General features: G+C 41.4%; 1 protein-coding gene across 1 annotated transcript; it reads right to left on the minus strand.

Moving 5' to 3' along the window:
* Nucleotides 1-517: 517 nt before the first annotated feature.
* Nucleotides 518-6,710, minus strand: LOC118367309 (keratinocyte differentiation factor 1-like). Its single transcript, XM_035750633.2, has 4 exons — nt 6,409-6,710; nt 4,755-5,875; nt 4,340-4,417; nt 518-1,388 (listed from the first exon to the last, which is right to left on the minus strand). Exons 2-4 carry the CDS (start codon nt 5,854-5,856, stop codon nt 1,300-1,302), a joined length of 1,269 nt encoding a protein of 422 aa, XP_035606526.1. The 5' UTR covers nt 5,857-5,875; nt 6,409-6,710; the 3' UTR covers nt 518-1,299.
* Nucleotides 6,711-19,072: the final 12,362 nt, after the last annotated feature.

Raw genomic sequence — 19,072 nt, forward strand, 5'->3', positions numbered from 1 at the left:
TGCACAAACATGTTGCTGTGACAGGGAGAGCAGGCAAAACTAGAGTTTAGGAGTAGTTGGTGTTGAAGGAATAAACAGCGATGCCTGTTACCACATTACATGGGAAGATTGAAAGCTTGACAATAAATGACCAGCACAGGCTTTTTAAAAATGTAGTAGACTTACATTAGATCTTTTTAACCTTCTTGCTGCATAGCTGTCCATTAACATATGATCAAATGACAAATTAGAGACGAACCCAACAAACGCACCATCCCTAGTGTTCCTCAATAACACACATCTGTGTAAACATAAGCAGCACAAAGTAATGGAAGACCCAACGGACTGAATCCATCCTTGAGATCTGTGTTTCACTCAAGCGTTGGTGTCAATGGAGATTGTATGCACAGATCAAGTTAGACGCAATTCAATGTGCATACCGAATCCCATACTCTATTAGATTTAACTATATTATCATATATTTTAGATTAACAGAGTTCAATTAAAATAGTAGCAAGTTGGCATAAAAAGGCAAGGGTATTCATTGCTTTTTTTATTTTTATAAAAATGTACCTATACATTGACCAAAAAAATAAAAGTAAAAAAATGCCCCTATTCCAATTTCGAAAGAGATGTTTAGACAAACCAAAAACACAACGTTCACATGGAAAAAAGTTTTGTACAAAGTTGACACTGAAAGTAAAGTATGAAGCTAAACTTGCTACTGGGTCCAAATGGTAGGGTGCCCTAACACACTGTCACACACACACACACACACACACACACACACACACACACACACACAAAAACAGGGACGGTTATGAGTTAGGGTTCAGTCACTTGACTGAGAACGGAGTTAAAAATGCATGGAGTGATTTGTGTCTGCTAGGAGTGGCAAGGCAACAACATAACTGGTATAAAAACGTACAATATAGCATGCAAATACACAAAAGTGTCCATAGTTTCTTTCCCGTAAAAACAAAAAAAATCCCCTTGTTTTTTTTCCAATGTTCAGATATGTGCCAATTGGGCACCTGTAGACTGGTGCCACCATCTCACCCTTCCAAGCAGGCCTCCCTCACAGACGGTTCCATGGTTTGGAAGGACATGCTGATTCCACACCAGAGAAGAGATGACTTCAATAGTCCCACACTTAAGAGCCTCTCTGTCATTATAGGATGTCCTATTAGTTCCAGGGAGGCAAAATGACGGCGTTGGAGGAGCAACATGTCCCACTGTCACACAACAGTCGGCCCCAGTTCGATTGAGGCCCTTGAGAACGTCGTGCCCTGGACGTTGGCGTTGACCTTGTCATGACGTTCAGAGGACGTGCAGCAGTGGGACTCCTGACGAGTCCGCCTCTGTGTCATGCTGGTAGGGAGAGTAGGCTGTAGCTGAGCTGGAGTCAGCTAGGAGGGACAGAAGAGAGAGAGAGAGAGACATTCACCAGTCAGTATTTGAAAATGGACAGAGACTATTAAAAAAAAAAAGGTATAGAAATATTTGAAGTTACCACTTTAAAATGGTTACCGGACCACACAATACCTTATGGACCAGGTTTCCTGAACACTGGTTAAGCTTCATCCTGGATGTAAAAGCTACAGATTCTCCATTGAGTATTTTTATTTACAGGACTAGGTTTAAATGTGTCCGGTAAACTGTCCCTTCATCAAATAAAAGACAGAAATGACATTTTGATAGCTGATATCCTGGCACACTCCCACAGATGCATATGGTGTGAAAACACCGCAATGTTCCTCCATTCAAACGGCACTGTAACAAGACTCCCCCCATCGTACAACAACAAAAAGCTGTAATCAGAGTTACTCCCCAAATTCCATAAAATTTACAGTCACCTGATACGCTGCCCGAGGGGGGCGATATGCACCGCCACTACCACCTACCCAGAGCATATAGGGAAACTGAGGTGGGATGCAAGGGGTGTATAGGGTGGCAGAGGTGGTATAATAGCCAGGGGAAAACAGCACACGGAAAAAGGAGGAATGCGAAAGGCTTTCCTTCTCCAGGAGTCACGTCAAAGCAGTGTGCCACTGGTGATCAGAGAGAAGGTTAGAAAATTCCTGCAGCTGCACTGGGCACTAGAGCTGCGTTGAACAGAGCCCCTCAGCTACCATGACTTAGCGGAACAGTCAGTTAGGCCAGAGGTTAGGCCTACTACCTCTGTTGCCGCATGGAAACCAGGATTGTGTTCATTAGGCCACGCAGACAGAAGCGTTTTGCGACGGAAAATGAGCGTTTCTAATTGGAACAAGTCTAGCTAGTTCTTCCCTGTTCCAGTCACTTTTCTGCTGTTTGGTGCCTAAATGAAGACTGCCCAGGACATGTAAAGAACCATTCCATGAGCCGCAAAAAGGAAAGAATGTGTTATTGTTCTAAAAACATGTATTGGATCAGGTATCAGGTATTTCCAGTGTAGAAAAATTACACAGATGCTACAGAACCCACCGAACTGTAAATAGATGCTGGCTCAGATTCAAGATATACAGTGCATTCAGAAAATATTCAGACCCGTTAAACTTTCCACATTTGTTACGTTGCAGCCTTATTCTAAAATCAATCCGACCTCCCCCCTCAATCTACACACACACACACAAAGTCCAAAATGACAACTGTTTTTTCAGAAATGTTTGCTCATTTATTTAAAAAAATTAAAAAATTAAAATCACATAAGTATTCAGACCCTTTACTCAGTACTGTGTTGAAGCACCTTTGGCAGCGATTACAGCCTCGAGTCTTCTAGGGTATGACGCTGAAAGATTGGCACACCTGTATTTGGAGAATAAATCCCATTCTTCTCCGCAGATTCTCTCAAGCTTTGTCAGGTTGGACGGGGAGCATCGCTGCACAGCTATTTTCAGGTATCTCCAGAGTTGTTCGATCGGGTTGAAGTCTGGGCTCTGGCTGGGCCTCAAGGACATTGAGACTTGTCCCAAAGCCACTCCTGCGTTGTCTTGACTGTGTGCTTAGGGTTGTTGTCCTGTAGGAAAGGTGAACCGTTGCCTAAGTCTGAGGTCCTAAGCGCTCTGGAGCAGGTTTTCATCAAGGATCTCGCTGAACTTCGCTCCGTTCATATTTCCCTCAAGCCTGAATAGTCTCCCAGTCCCCACAGCTGAAAAACATCCCCACAGCATGATGCTGGGACTACCATGCTTCACCGTAGGGATGGTGCCAGGATTCTTCCAGATGTGACTCTTGGCATTCAGGCCAAAGAGTTCAATCTTGGATTCATCAGACCAGAGAATCTCGTTTCTCATGGTCTGCGAGTCTTCAGATGCCATTTGGCAAACACCAAGCAGGCTGTCATGTGCCTTTTACTGAGGAGTAGCTTCTTTCTGGCCACTCTACCATAAAGGCCTGATAGGTGGAGTGCTGCAGAGATGGTTGTCCTTCTGGAAGGTTCTCCCATCTCCACAGAGGAACTGTGGAGCTCTCTCAGTGACCATCGGGTTCTTGGTCACCTTCCTGAGCAAGGCCCTTCTCCCTTGATTGCTCAGTTTGGCTGAGCGGCAAGATCTAGGAAGAGTCTTTGGTGATTCCAAACTTCTTCCATTTAGGAATGATGGAGGCCACTGTGTTCTTGGGGACCTTCAATGCTGCAGACATTTTTTGGTACCCTTCCCCAGACCTGGGCCTCGACACAATCCTGTCTCAGAGCTCTACGAACAACTCCTTCCACCTCATGGCTTGGTTTTTGCTCTGACATGCACATTTCAACTGTGTGACCTTATATAGAGGTGTGAGCCTTTCAAAATCTTGTCCACAGGTGGACTCCAATCAAGTTGAAGAAACATCTCAAGGATGATCAATGGAGACAGGATGCACCCGAGCTCGATGTGGAGTCAAATGGCAAACGGTCTGAATACTTGCGTAAATAAGGTATCTGTTTTTTTGTTTTAATACATTTGCAAAAATATCTAAAAACGTGTTTTTGCTTCGTCATCATGTCGTATTGTGTGTAGGTTGATGAGGAAAAACATTGTATTTAATCCATTTTAGAATAAGGCTGTAAGGTAACAAAATGTGGAGAAAGGGAAGGGGACTGAATACTTTCTAAATGCACTGCATCTTATACAGTACAACATCTATGGTATGGGGAACTACAGGGTCTTGATACAGTAGTAGTCTAAACACTGTAAAATAAGTGGCAAACAATGTTACTGTAGGGGCAGGTTTGGCCTAGTCTAGGGCACGTTTTCAAAAAGCATCTCAGACGAGTGCTGATCTAGGATCAGGTACGCCATGTCCATATAATCTCATTCAGTATGATATAAAATAAAAAACTGATCTTATATCAGCACTCCTACTGTGAGACAGTGAATTCAAGTCCAGAAGTACTTACTTCTTCCACTGTAGTACCTCATCTTCCTGGCTAGTTCGTCCGACTGTGTCAGCTCTGACACTTTCACCTCAGGCTCCACTGTGGTAAAAACACAACAGAGTTACTCAAACATAGATGTATATGAATGAATGAATAGAAAATGGAGACTCAATGATACCGAAGAGGTGAGACAAACAAACACTAGCGCACCAAAAGCATTTCAGCAGAGTAATCTATGGTTTCGGTATGCAACATAAACATGAAGTAAGAATAGGGGAAAACTGGGAGGTTAAATGGGAAAGTAATGTGGAATAGAAATCATTGTTGGATTTTCTGACTTAAATTGAAAGACAAAACTGTCACCCTTTATTCCCTCAATACCTGAAATGCACTAGTTATTTTGAATGGATACAGAAATGTAGTAACCCTCTCTTACTCTCACTGCTGTTAAAGGTGTACGTCATGGTTTCATTGCCACTGTCAGGAAGGAGGGTCCCTCGGTCGTTCCCCTCGTTTGCTCGCGGCTGCTGGTGCACTGGCTCCTGGGCCTTGGAGTTGGAGTTTTTGTTCCTCTTGCCTTTGCGCGTGCTGATGCGGATGACGCCGTGCACCAGCCTGCACTCTGCCTCCTGCTGCTCCAGGTTGTAGTCCTGAGCAATGCTGCAGATCAGCTCGCTGATCTCATTGGTCTTCCTTGAGAACGACGAGTCAGACGTGCACTTGGCCAGTTGGTCGATCTGGTGCAGCGCGTAGAGCTCTAGAAGTTTCTTAGTGATGAGCGAGTCAATGTCCGTGCCGCTGTCTCTCAGGTCGTCCAGATCCAGGTCCTCCCGGGAGTAGATGGTGCTGGTGTTGCTGACGGGACGCTGGCTGTCGCCCTTGCCGCCTGTACGCGTCCGCTTGGGGCCCGACGATGATGTGGGATAGACCACCGTCTGGCCCCCGATGCGGACGTCCTTGTAGCGGAAGCTGTCACTGGGAGGCAGCTTGGAGGGCTGCTTGGAAGGCTTGATGCTGGACTCCAGAGGGATGCCGCAGGTGGGCTTGGACACGGACATGCCGTTGGGGGGGTGGGGCTGCTCAGGGTCGGCCTTGCTGGGGTGTTCCGTGGAGCTCTCGTTGTTGGCAGGCAGACAGAGATCCCGGCTGCTACAGAAGCCACAGGTGAGGACACAGCAAAGGAGCGCCTTGCAGCCACTCCAGCCCATAGAGGCACACGAGCCACATGCATTTGTGCTCTGGGGGGAGTCTGCTGAACCAGGGATGAAGCCCAGTGTCTCTGACCCCCGCCCGTTGATGTGTCGTGTCGAGGGGGCTCCTCTGCGGCCTTGCTGCCCTTCAGAGTGACGGGTGTGGTCGCCATTGTACTGTTCCCGTGTGTTGTGGTCGGCATGGGCGTCCTTGTAGGACTCTTGGCTGGCGGTGCGGTCTCTAGAGATGGTGTGGCCCTGCTTGTAGCCGTCAGCCCTGGTGCCGTGTCCCCTGTGCTGTTTGTCGTAGCGGGACTTCTGAGGAGCCCCTGTGCTGTGGCCAGGCATGGCTCAAAGCTCCCGGGACCTTTCAATGTGATAGGAACAATGGAATATGGGCACTTTATAATAGTCATATCTAAACACAGTAATTATTATGCTTACTAATCAGCTCTTTGCCAGTCACAGTCACATTAATCATTTCCTGTTGCAACAAGTAGACTATTGACGCCAAACATTGAACTAATACTGCATTTTGAGATAGGCTACTTGTAGGCTACTTTAAAGATACATGTTTTAACCATCATGCAACTGGAGAGAATGCCATAGGAAAAAGTCAAATTCTGATATATTTCAAGTAAATCTAAATCGCTTATCAATTTGGCCTGTGGAACTGTCACAACGACTTTGTTATGGATACATTTTCCGTGCGTGCATTCGGTCTATTTTGATCGGGTAGGCAACCTTTGTAGGGTAAAGAAATTGGGAAGTTTTAAATAATGACTTTTCTAAACACAATTAACATGTCATATCTCAGATCACTCTGTCAGGCTTGAGTTTAGCTTGTTCGAAATTAGGATACGCTTCTTCATATGGTGAACATTTAATTAGTCAACTTACCGCATAAATCGCTTGGGTTACTTTTGTTAGCTCTTGACGCCGATAAAATTACGGAAGTCCGTACGGAAAACGTTCTTTCTTCGGATCGAGTTTGTGTGTATCGGTTTCTCAACTCTCCAACTGTGTTTTCTTCACAGCAAAGTCAACCGATTTCAAGACATATAGCTAGCTACCAACCCTAACCACTGAAGACTAAACTCATTTTGGTAAATTCCACAGTGATCTGCTCCTTCGTCTTCCCGTGTAGGTTATTACCTGCGGCTACAGGTAAATCCAAATTCTACAACACCCACCCACAGGGAAGACGTGACGATCAGAAATGTTCATAATAAAAGTCCCCCACGTAATAGTAGAAAAGTGTCAATAACCTGTATTTCTTCATAATATATGAAAATAATTGTCTAAACATGAACAATATTCATATTGTTTCATATATAAATTACATTTGCAATACGTGTGTTTTACAACATGTTCCAATGTCAAATAAATACCCCCAATGCAGAGCACTGGACATGAAATATTATTGGCGTATAAAACAAACTATTCAATGTGCCAGAGGAAAAAATATTGTAGGGAATACTCTATAGGGTCTGTAGAAGGTAGGCTATATATGGTGTCTTTTCATGGGGCGCTAGATAATATAGAATATTGCTGGTCTTTGCTCCAGCCATTCCATTGTTTTCCATTGGAAAACGATTATTTGTGCCGATGTTTCATTTTTAATTTTTGATTTCAGTAATTGTAGTGACCGGATTTCACCAGAATCCCAAAAGTTATTTATGCGTTGTTCAGATAATATGTTTCTCAACACTGGTGTATCTACCTGAGTGGCCAAACAGCGGAGGTGTGCACCTTAAATGCAGCATTATTATGAAATTACAATGCAAATGTCTCCCTCTATGGAGCTAATATATATTAGATATAGATATATATTTATGTTTATATATATATGTCTGAAAATGTATGATGTCAAAAATGTACTACACAGTAAGGATTCTACTCTTGAATCTTTCCTGCAAATAGGCCTACCCATGAGAACGTTTTGAAATGCCTACCATTTCCCTCCGAATGGACCCTCTCCCATTCATTTATGAGTCAATGTAAACACACCATTATCTGGAGTGGTATGCCTGAACCTGAATCTGACAAAACATTTCAGTGTATCCTCGCTTATTTCGACGTCAACCTCTCCCGTGACATGCTGCTCATCTAATTAAGTTTTGTCATAGAGCTTAATATTTCCTCATCTGATAAACCTCTACCACAACTTTCTGTGTGGGTTGCACCAACATGGATTAACTCTTAAACTGGGTTAAATCAAGGTTTATCTATTCATCTTGTTGCACCAAATGTTAAACCTAGTTTTAAATGAATCCTAGTTAAAGTAAATCCTTCCTCTAATCTAAGTTTAGTTTTCACTTTAAACCTAGATTAATTTTAAGCCTGTTGCTCAATGAATCAAAAAATATATATAAACTTAGATTGGAGATAAATTCTAAACTGCCACTTGAGGTGGTTTAACTGATCAAATGACAGCATATCTACTGTGGAGAGTTCCTATTGAATTGGAGTTCATGATATGTCCAACCTTGGTACGAATTATGATTTTATGCAACATGCTGTAACGGGCCTGATAACGGTAAGATTGTAGTGAAGTAGCATTAATGTTAGTTATAATGTATCATTATACACAGTACATTTGAAAGTGTTAAATCAACATGTTAAGTGTTAAATTTAACACTGTCAGTGAGTACATATGGTCCCAATCTACACAGAGTAAAAAGTACACTGAAAAAAGTGTTACATTTCTAGTGTTCATTCAACAAAAAGTTAACACTGCACTACACTACTACACTACTATTCAGCCCCCTTAGCGTTTTTCCTATTTTGTTGCATTGCAACCTGTAATTTAAATAGATTTGTATTTGGATTTCATGTAATGGGCATACACAAAATTGTCCAAATTGGTCATTTTTTATAACTTATTTCAAAATACAAAATAAAAAAACGGAAAAGCATATGCATATGTATTCATCCCTTTGCTATGAAGCCACTAAATAAAATCTGGTACAACCAATTACCTTAAGAAGTCGCATAATTAGTTAAATAAAGTCCACCTGTGTGCAATCTAAGTGTCACATGATCTGTCACATGATCTCAGTATATATACACCTGTTCTGAAAGGCCCCAGAGTCTGCAACACCACTAAGCAAGGCGTACCACCAAGCAAGCGGCACCATGAAGACCAAGGAGCTCTCCAAACAGGTCAGGGACAAAGTTGTGGAGAAGTACAGATCAGGGTTGGGTTTAAAAAAATATTTAAAAGAGCACCATTAAATCCATTATTTAAAAAATGGAAAGAATATGGCACCACAACAAACCTGCCAAGAGAGCCCCCCACCAGGCAAGGAGTGCATTAATCAGAGAGGCAACAAAGAGACCAAAGATATCCCTGAAGGAGCCGCAAAGCTCCACAGCGGAGATTGGAGTATCTGTCCATAGGACCACTTTAAGCCGTACACTACACGGAGCTGGGTTTACAGAAGAGTGGCCAGAAAAAAAGACATTGCTTCCCAACCCACTGGTGGCACCTTTTTTCTTTCATTTGTATTTTTCCATAAATAGGAAGTGCATCCTGCATGACTTCGCTCACATCGGGACCTCGTTCCCTCTTATGTTTAGTTTCATTGTTCACCGAACTATTCACAATATTTACACGGGCCAACTTTATACACACTCTTCCCTTTATCTACTATCGAGCACCTCAACAGTTGAGGACTGTAGCCTAGTTGAAGGGCTCTTCTAACCCCTACCATGAGATTCACCTGTTAGCAGGTAACCCCAAAGTAAAGGAGACAGAAGGCCAATACGCGGATAAGGTCCAGGTCACAGGGCCTTGCCATCAAGAGATGGTGATTATAGCGGGCAAGAAATCCTGTCAACAAGATTAAGTGGCCAGGGCACCACAGAATAATACAAGTGGTTTACCCAAGGTCAGGAAGGCTGAGCAGTAAGGGAGTTTGGATAAGAGGCGCATGCAAGAGGCCACAATAGTGAAAGGGTTCAGAACACAGGACCCCACCATTTAAGAATGGTGATGAGAATACAAGAAAAGTGTAACGCATTGATTGATAACCAAGGTGCAAACAACACTGAAATGGGCTATGTATACCTGATTAAGGGCATAAAAGATTTAAAAAAAAGATAAAGATCAGGTGGAGGCCATGTAATAATGGAGGGCTGTTAAACTACACAGGTCTAACATGCTGACCAGACTGGACATGTCACGTGCGCGAGTGTCGCAAAATAAATGTAGAAATCCAAGTTATTCAATTATTGCACCCACACTGCTGGGCGCACCAACGAGCGTCTGCGATGCCAAGGGCTAAAATAAAACTCCTTTCTATTTCTGGCGCAGATCGTGCTGCAAATCCTGCCTCTCCCATCTCGTCATTGGTTTATAGAAGCAGATACCCTCATTGGTTATACCCACGTGGGTGATTGAAAGATTAACTGTTTTGCCGGTCGTCGTGGTAATACCATGAAAGTGTGGATGCGATCACCATATAAGTTCAAAGATGAAAAAGCCTGGAAGGAGGAGAGATGACTAGAAACGATTCGGTTGGCATTTATATGTGTGGATTAATTGTCGGAGTAGAGGACCGCGTGAATTTCAGGTAAAATAACAACTCAATGTTTATATCCCAGGACAAATTAGCTAGCAACAGCAAGCTAGCTAAATAGTACAATTTAGCTAGCAAGTGCAAGTTAACTATCTAAATTGCCATACACGTTTAATACATTTCGACCTGTCCCCAAATTAATGTAATTGGATATTTTAACCTGAGTGTCGTGATTGCATTTGGTTTAGGGGGACAAAATAAATTTACGCACTATAGCGCACGATGGCGCACACGCGCAGCCGTTTTGGGTTCCGTGTAAGCTACAGGACCTTACCCTCTAGTGCATTGCAAAGTGAGAGGTTAAAGGAGAGATCAGGATGCACTTCCTGATTATAGAAAAAAATAAGCAAACACGTTTGGTGTTTGCCAAAAGGCATGTGGGAGACTCCCCAAACATATGGAAGAAGGTACTTCTTGGTCAGATGAGACTAAAATTGAGCTTTTGGGGAATCAAGGAAAATACTATGTCTGGCATAAACACAAAACCTATCATCACCCCGAGAACACCATGTTTTTCATCGGCAGGGACTGGGAAACTGGTCAGAATTGAAGGAATGATGGATGGCGCTAAATACAGGGAAAGTCTTGAGGGAAACCTGTTTCAGTCTTCCAGAGATTTGAGACTGGGACGGAGGTTCACCTTCCTGCAGATCAATGACCCTTAGCATAGTTATGCATGCTCAAGTTCAGTTTTTTTGTCTTATTTCTTGTTTGTTTCACAATAAAAAAATATTTTGCATCTTCAAAGTGGTAGGCATGTTGTGTAAATAAAATTATACAAACCCCCCAAATATCTATTTTAATTCCAGGTTGTAAGGCAACAAAGTAGGTAAAATGCCAAGGGGGTGAACACTTTCGCAAGACACTGTAAACCATGTTGGTGCAACCCATCCTCTGTCTCTGAGTGGTACTATTCATTCCCAATATCTTGGGTGTCTGAGATTTGATTGAGCTGCACCACTAACACGTCCTTATATGAACTCTTGGCTCTTGGAGGAAAATCAGAAGCAAGTTCATTACCCTCAAAAGTCTATACACTTTGCATATTTAGTTGGCAGTCTGAGGGTCTTCTCTGAGCAGTTGAAATTCGCCTCATTTAAACTCTCCACAGTCAATAGGTTTTGAACCTGAGCCTCATTTACATTCTCTGTTTGTACTATTTTGTTAAATCTCACCTTGTTGTCACTAGCAATAGAATGTATACATGTGTCACAGTCATACAGATATGACAGCCCGTCATTGTTGAAGTCTTTGAAGCAGTTGGCTTCTTAACAAATCGCCTGCTAATAATCAGTATTTGGCACCACCATTAGCGCAAGGCAAGAGTGCATTAAAGTCGTGTATGGAATGGCGTTTTATTTCACGCTAGGGTAAACAACAAAAAAGTGTTAAGGGTTTTGTTTTTCCAACTGATATTCAACACAAAAAAGTAAATTAATTCATTAATTTAACATGCAGGCATTACAACAATAACCAGCAGGCTGTTCGACACAGCCCCCTGAAAACTGAACATATTTGGTTAGTAGAACCCCAACTGGGTATCGACCACCCAAGTTTATCTGAGACAGGTAATAACATTTTCTCCTTACCAGTGTGTGGTCTAGCAATGACTAAGATATGAAATCACATTAATATGCTTTTGGGCCACATACATGGCTGACAGTGACAACATAACATGCTAAAAAGGTAGCTGTCCATGGTGCTGATATATGTCACACTGTTCAAATGTCAACATAAAGCTTCCTAAAGCTTCCTTTAAGGACTGTAGTGAGTAGACTGGACCCTGGTTTGATCAATCATTGTAGAGTGCTATATTTGTACCGTACAGTGTCCAGGCAAACCACATTAAGCTGTTTGACCACAGTAAAAGTCCAGCAATACTCCGTATTATTCAGAGCCCATGAAATGACACCCTATAGATTCTACTGAGCCTGCTAAGTATTCCCTACAGTACTTTTACTGCAGCACCTAGAAAGGTTTTTGCTCTGTAAAGCCAATATGTACTCCATATACAGTGATTTGCATTGTAGTCAATGCAATGGGTGGAGGAAAAGTCCAGTAATACTCCGTATTATTCAGTGCCCCATGAAATGACTCCATACAGTTGAAGTCAGAAGTTTACATACACTTAGGTTGGAGTCATTAAAACTCGTTTTTCAACCACTCCACAAATATCTTGTTAACAAACTATAGTTTTGGCAAGTCGGTTATGACATCTACTTTGTGCATGACACAAGTCATTTTTCCAACAATTGTTTACAGACATTATTTCACTCATAATTCACTGTATCACAATTCCAGTGGGTCAGAAGTTTACATACACTAAGTTGGCTGTGTCTTTAAACAGCTTGGAAAATTCCAGAAAATTATGTCATGGCTTTAGAAGCTTCTGATAGGCTAATTGACATCATTTGAGTCAATTGGAGGTGTAACTGTGGATGTAGGCCGCTCAGCAAGGAAGAAGCCACTGCTCCAAAACCGCCATAAAAAAGCCAGACTACGGTTTGCAACTGCACATGGGGACAAAGATGGTACTTCTTGGAGAAATGTCCTCTGGTCTGATGAAAAAAAATAGAACTGTTTGGCCATAATGATCATCGTTGTGTTTGGAGGAAAAAGTTGGATGTTTGCAAGTCGAAGAACACCATCCCAACATTGAAGCACGGGAGTGGCAACATTATGTTGTGGGGGTGCTTTGCTGCAGGAGGGACTGGTGCACTTCACAAAATAGATGGCATCATGAGGGAGGAAAATTATGTGGATATATTGAAGCAACATCTCAAGACATCAGTCAGGAAGTTAAAGCTTGGTCGCAAATGGGTCTTCCAAATGGACAAGGACCCCAAATATACTTCCAGATTTGTGGCAAAATGGCTTAAGGAGAACAAAGTCAAGGTATTGGAGTGGCCATCATAAAGTCCTGACCTCAATCCTATAGAACATTTGTGGGCAGAACTGAAAATGTGTGTGCAAGCAAGGAGGCCTACAAACCTGACTCAGTTACACCAGCTCTGTCAGGAGGAATGGGCCAAAATTCCCCCAACTTATTGTGAGAAGCTTGTGGAAGACAACCTGAAACATTTGACCCAAGTTAAACAATTTAAAGGCAATGCTACCAAACACTAATTGAGTGTATGTAAACTTCTGACTCACTGGGTATGTGATGAAAGAAATAAAAGCTGAAATAAATCATTCTCTCTACTATTATTCAGACATTTCACATTATTAAAATAAAGTGGTGATGCTATCTGACCTAATAAAGGGAATGTTTACTTGGATTAAATGTCAGGAATTGTGAAAAACTGAGTTTAAATGTATTTGGCTAAGGTGTATGTAAATTTCCGACTTCAACTGTATATACTTTCAACAGATCCTACTGATGATTTCCTACAGTACCTTTCCTGTGGCACCAAGAATAGTTTTTGCTCTATAGGCCAATATGTATTCCATATACAGTGATTCACATTGTGGCCAATGGAATGGGTGGAGTAAAAGGTCATTAAGGTCACTCCGTATTATTCAGAGGCCCATGAAATAACACCATATATAGATTCTACAGACCCTACCGAGTACTCCCGTCCCCACTTTTACATCGGCACAAATAATCGTTTTTCCTTTACAGTGCTTTATATGTACCATATAGTGTCCAGGCACACCATTTTAAGCTGACCATAGTAAAAGTCCAGCAACACTTACTATAACCTACCTGTTTGTTCAAACTCATCTGATTTGTATTCTAGGGACTTTACTTGGTAAGTAGACTGGACCAATCAATCGTTTGTTCTGTACATTGCAATTTGTTTGTACAATACAAAAGAAATACTGTTACTTTTCTTAAACATCACATTTTAAAATTGCATTCTTCAACAATATTACCAGTAAATAAACTAGAATAATACTATAAAAATAATGGTATTTTTATAATTGTAATTGTAGATTTATTTACTAGTAGGCTATTATTATGTTCTTGATATTAATTTACTTAAGCTCCAACCATTTCTCAATGTGCTCCACCTTATAGTTTTCTTTATCTTATATAAAGTAGTAATTCTCTTTAGTTTATATTTTCCTCCATGTAGTTATAATTTTACATTTTGCACTATGCAAAGCTGCAAAAAAACATGGACTGTTATTTTGAAGGCAAAACCAGAAAACCGGAAGTCTAAATGTGGATCGTCTCGGGCTAGTTTTGTTGCCATGATGTTCATCACGGAGTTTCTAAACCCAGAGGTGCAACATTGTGAAGTCAATGAGAGAAGTGAGACATTCTTCCTTAGTTGATAATTTTATTGAAATCTAATGGCACAAACTAGATTTGAGCCAACGTCTGTAGAAGTTGGGCATGTTATTACTCCAACCTCGTGAAAGTGGAAAACTGACACGTTGCCATTTTTGTCAAAAACGACTTTTTATCGAAGGAGTGTCTTTGATTTTTGACGACCTGCACCTGCGCAGTTCGGTGCCAGACGACAGTATAGACCTGATGATGTGATTCTATGCATGAGTTTAGCTAGCCAACATCGCCTACAAGTGTGATCAGGGATTTCTATTAGAGAAGCAGTTTTAGCCCATCTTCATATTGTAGTCTTTGCGCTAATGAGGTGAAGTCCACAGTATATGTCATGATACCCATAGACCTAGCGGTCAAACAGGGAAATGTTTCAATTGTTTTTCCACAATTCACTTTTCCCATAGGGGATTTTATTAACACTTAAAATAAGGGCTGTGTTTCCTGTAGGTTTACCATGGTGTGAAGTTTTGATAACTGTGTAAATCCCTCTAGGACAAGGTTACTTTGATCAATATATTCACCTGTATTTACCTCCCAAAAATTAAATGCTAATTAGCTTCTCATGTGGCTACCATAAACTACAAATGCCATGATGATCTGGACGAGACTGCCGAATCAAGGCAAAGGTAAGAATCTCTGGATGAACTATCTGTTAGCTAAATGTAGTAAAGAATAAATTGTCAACATTTCTTAAAAAAATGTACAATTCTGTGAATTGTCTTGTGCAACTTATAAATTGACACAATACCTGTTAGCAAAGGTGTCAGTTAGAAATGTGCAGGAGCTTGCAAGGATTTGTAGTTTTGCATGATGTGTACTTCGACGCAAATTAGCATTTGAGTCTGAGAGTACAGAAAGCTGAAAATATTGATAAGTCACCTTGTCCAAGGGAGATTTGTACGGTAATCAAAACGTCACGCCAGGGTAAGCCTTCACGAAACACAGCACTCCTTTTAAGCATTTCTAAAATCCCCTATTAGAAAAAATTAACGTGGAAAAATGATTGGAACCCTTTCCCTGTTTTCTGGCTTTCTTTGGCTCCCCTCATGTAATTCTGAGCAAAATAACATTTCAAAAGGATTTGTAGTTTTGCATGATGTGTACTTCGACGCAAATTAGCATTTGAGTCTGAGAGTACAGAAAGCTGAAAATATTGATAAGTCACCTTGTCCAAGGGAGATTTGTACGGTAATCAAAACGTCACGCCAGGGTAAGCCTTCACGAAACACAGCACTCCTTTTAAGCATTTCTAAAATCCCCTATTAGAAAAAATTAACGTGGAAAAATGATTGGAACCCTTTCCCTGTTTTCTGGCTTTCTTTGGCTCCCCTCATGTAATTCTGAGCAAAATAACATTTCAAAAATGTGTGGGGAATTTTCATTGTTGAACATAACACCCTGTAAAAACACCAGGAAATCAGCTCCAAGTGATTTTAACATTTGAAGACACGGGATTGTCTACAAATGTAAGCTAGGTTTGAAATCATGATGTTCTTGCTGTCAATTTGCAGTCTCAAATCATATCTTATTAGTCACATGTGTCGAATACAACAAGTGTAGACCTTACAGTGAAATGCTTACTTACAAGCCCTTAACCAACAATGCAGTTTTAAGAAAATATAACAAAAGAGCAGCAGTAAAACAACAATAGCGAGGCTATATACAGGGGCTACCGGTACAGAGTCAATGTGCGGGGGGCACCGGTTAGTGGAGGTAATTAAGATCACATTATGTCCACTTTATTTCACTGCCCTCGTATTCAAGCTCCAAGTCCGTTTCCGCCGTGTGTTGGCCACCAGGCGGAAATCTATTCATGACATATTTATCATCCAGTAGTCGGCGCAATTTGCAAAGTATTTGACCAGAGATCTGCTGATATGAGTAGCATCAGAGATATGGAACACCCAGTGTCACTTGAAATAAATACATAGCAGTCGAGACATAATTAAACGTGGAAATGAGATAGATAAATAGAAGATGCAACACAAAAATAAATATCCTAGACTGATCAACTGGAAAAGAAATGTTGAAATAGAAAATAAAATACACAAATACATAAATAGATAGATATAATGAGGATTATACATGGAAATAGACTGTTCAATCATTTTATTCATTTCATTTCCTTTTATATTTTATTATATTGAAGGTTTTCCTTATACTATTCTAATCCTAATGCCTCAAACAGTTTTTTTTAGAAGTAATTTAAAACCTCAAATTTAGCACACAATTTAGTGCAAACAAAAAGTATATTTTATTATCAAAAGTCGTATTAAAAAATGTCAAATCAGAATGAATGATGCCCCATATTGGTAATCTAGATAAAATACTATCTAGTATAAAAGGTCTTGAAATTCTGACCCTCGATATCTAAGGCTTTTCAATCATCAGTAGGTTGGTGAGTGACTCCCCTTATTTGTGGGGCCCCTCTTTATGGAGCAATGGGAGGTTGATGCTGGTTTGACTTCCCACTCAACTCTATTCTGCTTCTCCTGTCCATCAAACTCTGACACGTCCAATATCTGAGGAAGTGAAGAAAAACACATGGCTTAAGTCTTGGTTGGAAACAAAACTATATACAAAGTGCAGTTTTTCATTCATCTTGTTGCCCTTCCACTGGGCTCACATGTCAATTTAATGTTGGTTCAACAGAATTTAATTGAAATGAAGTAGAAACAATGTTGATTCAACCAGTGTGTCTCCAGTGGGTTGCTACCTAAGTATTGTGCTATCTTATAGCCTTTCAAAGACTTACTCATACCCCCAGTGCCCTTCACATCACTGTACCAGTAGAAGCCATCTGAAGCTGGTCAGGCCTATGCCACCCAACACGCAGAAGATCTGTCCAAATGTGTGAGCAGAGAGGCCCAAAATACACATCTTTCAGCCTCCTTCCTTCTTTCAACACTCCCATTGGCCTCTCCAACCTTCTTCCTCCAGACAGCTCTGCTCGATCCTGCACTCTCCCCACTCCCAAGCTCAGTTAGTCGGGTAAGAGGTTCTCCAAACATGGCTCCAAACCTGGGTGTATAAGCATCTTTGATGGTATGGCGAGATCTTTATCCGATGGTGGCCTGTGTCATTGTCCAGTGTTTGTAGATATTTCTCAGAGCTGGCTGTGTGTCTATGTTGATAGGAGGGGTGCTGGCCCATTGCTTCAGGATCAAGGGTGGCACCAGGGTATCACAAACTGCCTAGAAATCTGTAAATAAAAAAACAATACTGACAAACTTCATTTCGGAGGCAAACGTCAAAGTCCCCCCTCAGATGATTTGTGATGTTCCTCTTGTTTGATTGGACTCTTGGAGTTGGGTTGTTGTGGTGCTGCCATTAAGTGGCCTATGGTTTGACAGAAGGCAACATGTCATCCCTTTGTTAGTTATGTCCATAGAATTAGTGATCTAATTATATGGTCATGTCCAACAGAGACACAGTAGACTCATACCAGTAGAGGGCACCCTCATACATTTGACCCAAATTGGTTGGTTTCCTGAAGAGTTAATTTTTCTTTTAAACCCTGGCATAAACCCACTATAGGAGCGAGTCACACAATAATAGCAATGCCTCAGCCTAAAAGTAGCATTAACTTTTGTATACTTTTCACTTTACTGCATTAAATAACTGATGAGAGTGGAGCTTGCTGGTGTCAAACAGCTGCCTGGCAAATGTTGTTGGTGTGGTGAGGCGATCTTATTCCTTGGTAAAATGGTGAAAAGGAACGGTTTCTATCACATTCAGTGTCTGTCATAGATTTCTGTTTTCAATTCAAAAAGCATAGAGCAAAACATGGGCTCATCAGTCACTTAATACCATTGAAATGCTTCCAGGTCACGTTTGTTTCGAGCATACGAACCTTATATCTCCTCTCCTTTGTTTTGTGCTGACTTTCTGTAGGTTATGCCCCTCTCTTCCAACAAATAATGAGTGAGCCGGGAGGAATGCGCTGCCTCTTCTGCTCCATGAGCATGTAATCAGAGGACTGGCTTTGACCTTACTCAGTGCATGGTGAATCCCAGCCCATTTACTGTCTTCAGTAGAGTGCATGTAAGACCATGCTGGGGTTATTAATGATAGCCAGCGTTTCCAGGTGTTTTAGAAATTCTGCATGTGCGCACCACGTCCTCCGTACACCTCCATCATTTTGACAGCGGCTGAGGCCTGTGAGACTAGTGTATCAGTGCAATACGTCACCTGCCTTGGGATGACTGCGCATGTGTAATTTTAGCTGAAGATACCACTTAATAAATGACTAAGATGGACTCAACATCCTTGGGGGAAAAAAAGATCTGTAAAACGATTTGCACTTTACGTTACTACAACAACATATCAGATATCATTCAGTGCTATATCATAAGATCACTCAAATATGCTTACTGAATAGATAAACTCACACAGACCAGAGCCAGTTGCATTGTGGTGGGGATGAATATCTACTGTCAGTGCTGCTTTGATCAATAGCGATCATTAGGTAGAAAGTCCTGCAAATAAAGTCGCACACAGGATAGAGATGCAACACTGCCTGCAGAGCCAGCAGGTGCAACTGTTTAGCATCCATCATCTTGTTCCATTTTCCCCCTACAGACACACTTAATCACCTCCCTTTTCCCCCCCATCTGCGATAAGCAGGAGAATCACACTAGCACTACACTTAGTAACAGAAGGGGGGCAACGGGAGAAGTGTCATTCCCAA

This window comes from Oncorhynchus keta, chromosome 34 (genome assembly GCF_023373465.1).
Source record: "Oncorhynchus keta strain PuntledgeMale-10-30-2019 chromosome 34, Oket_V2, whole genome shotgun sequence".
In the NCBI taxonomy this organism is placed as follows: domain Eukaryota; kingdom Metazoa; phylum Chordata; class Actinopteri; order Salmoniformes; family Salmonidae; genus Oncorhynchus; species Oncorhynchus keta.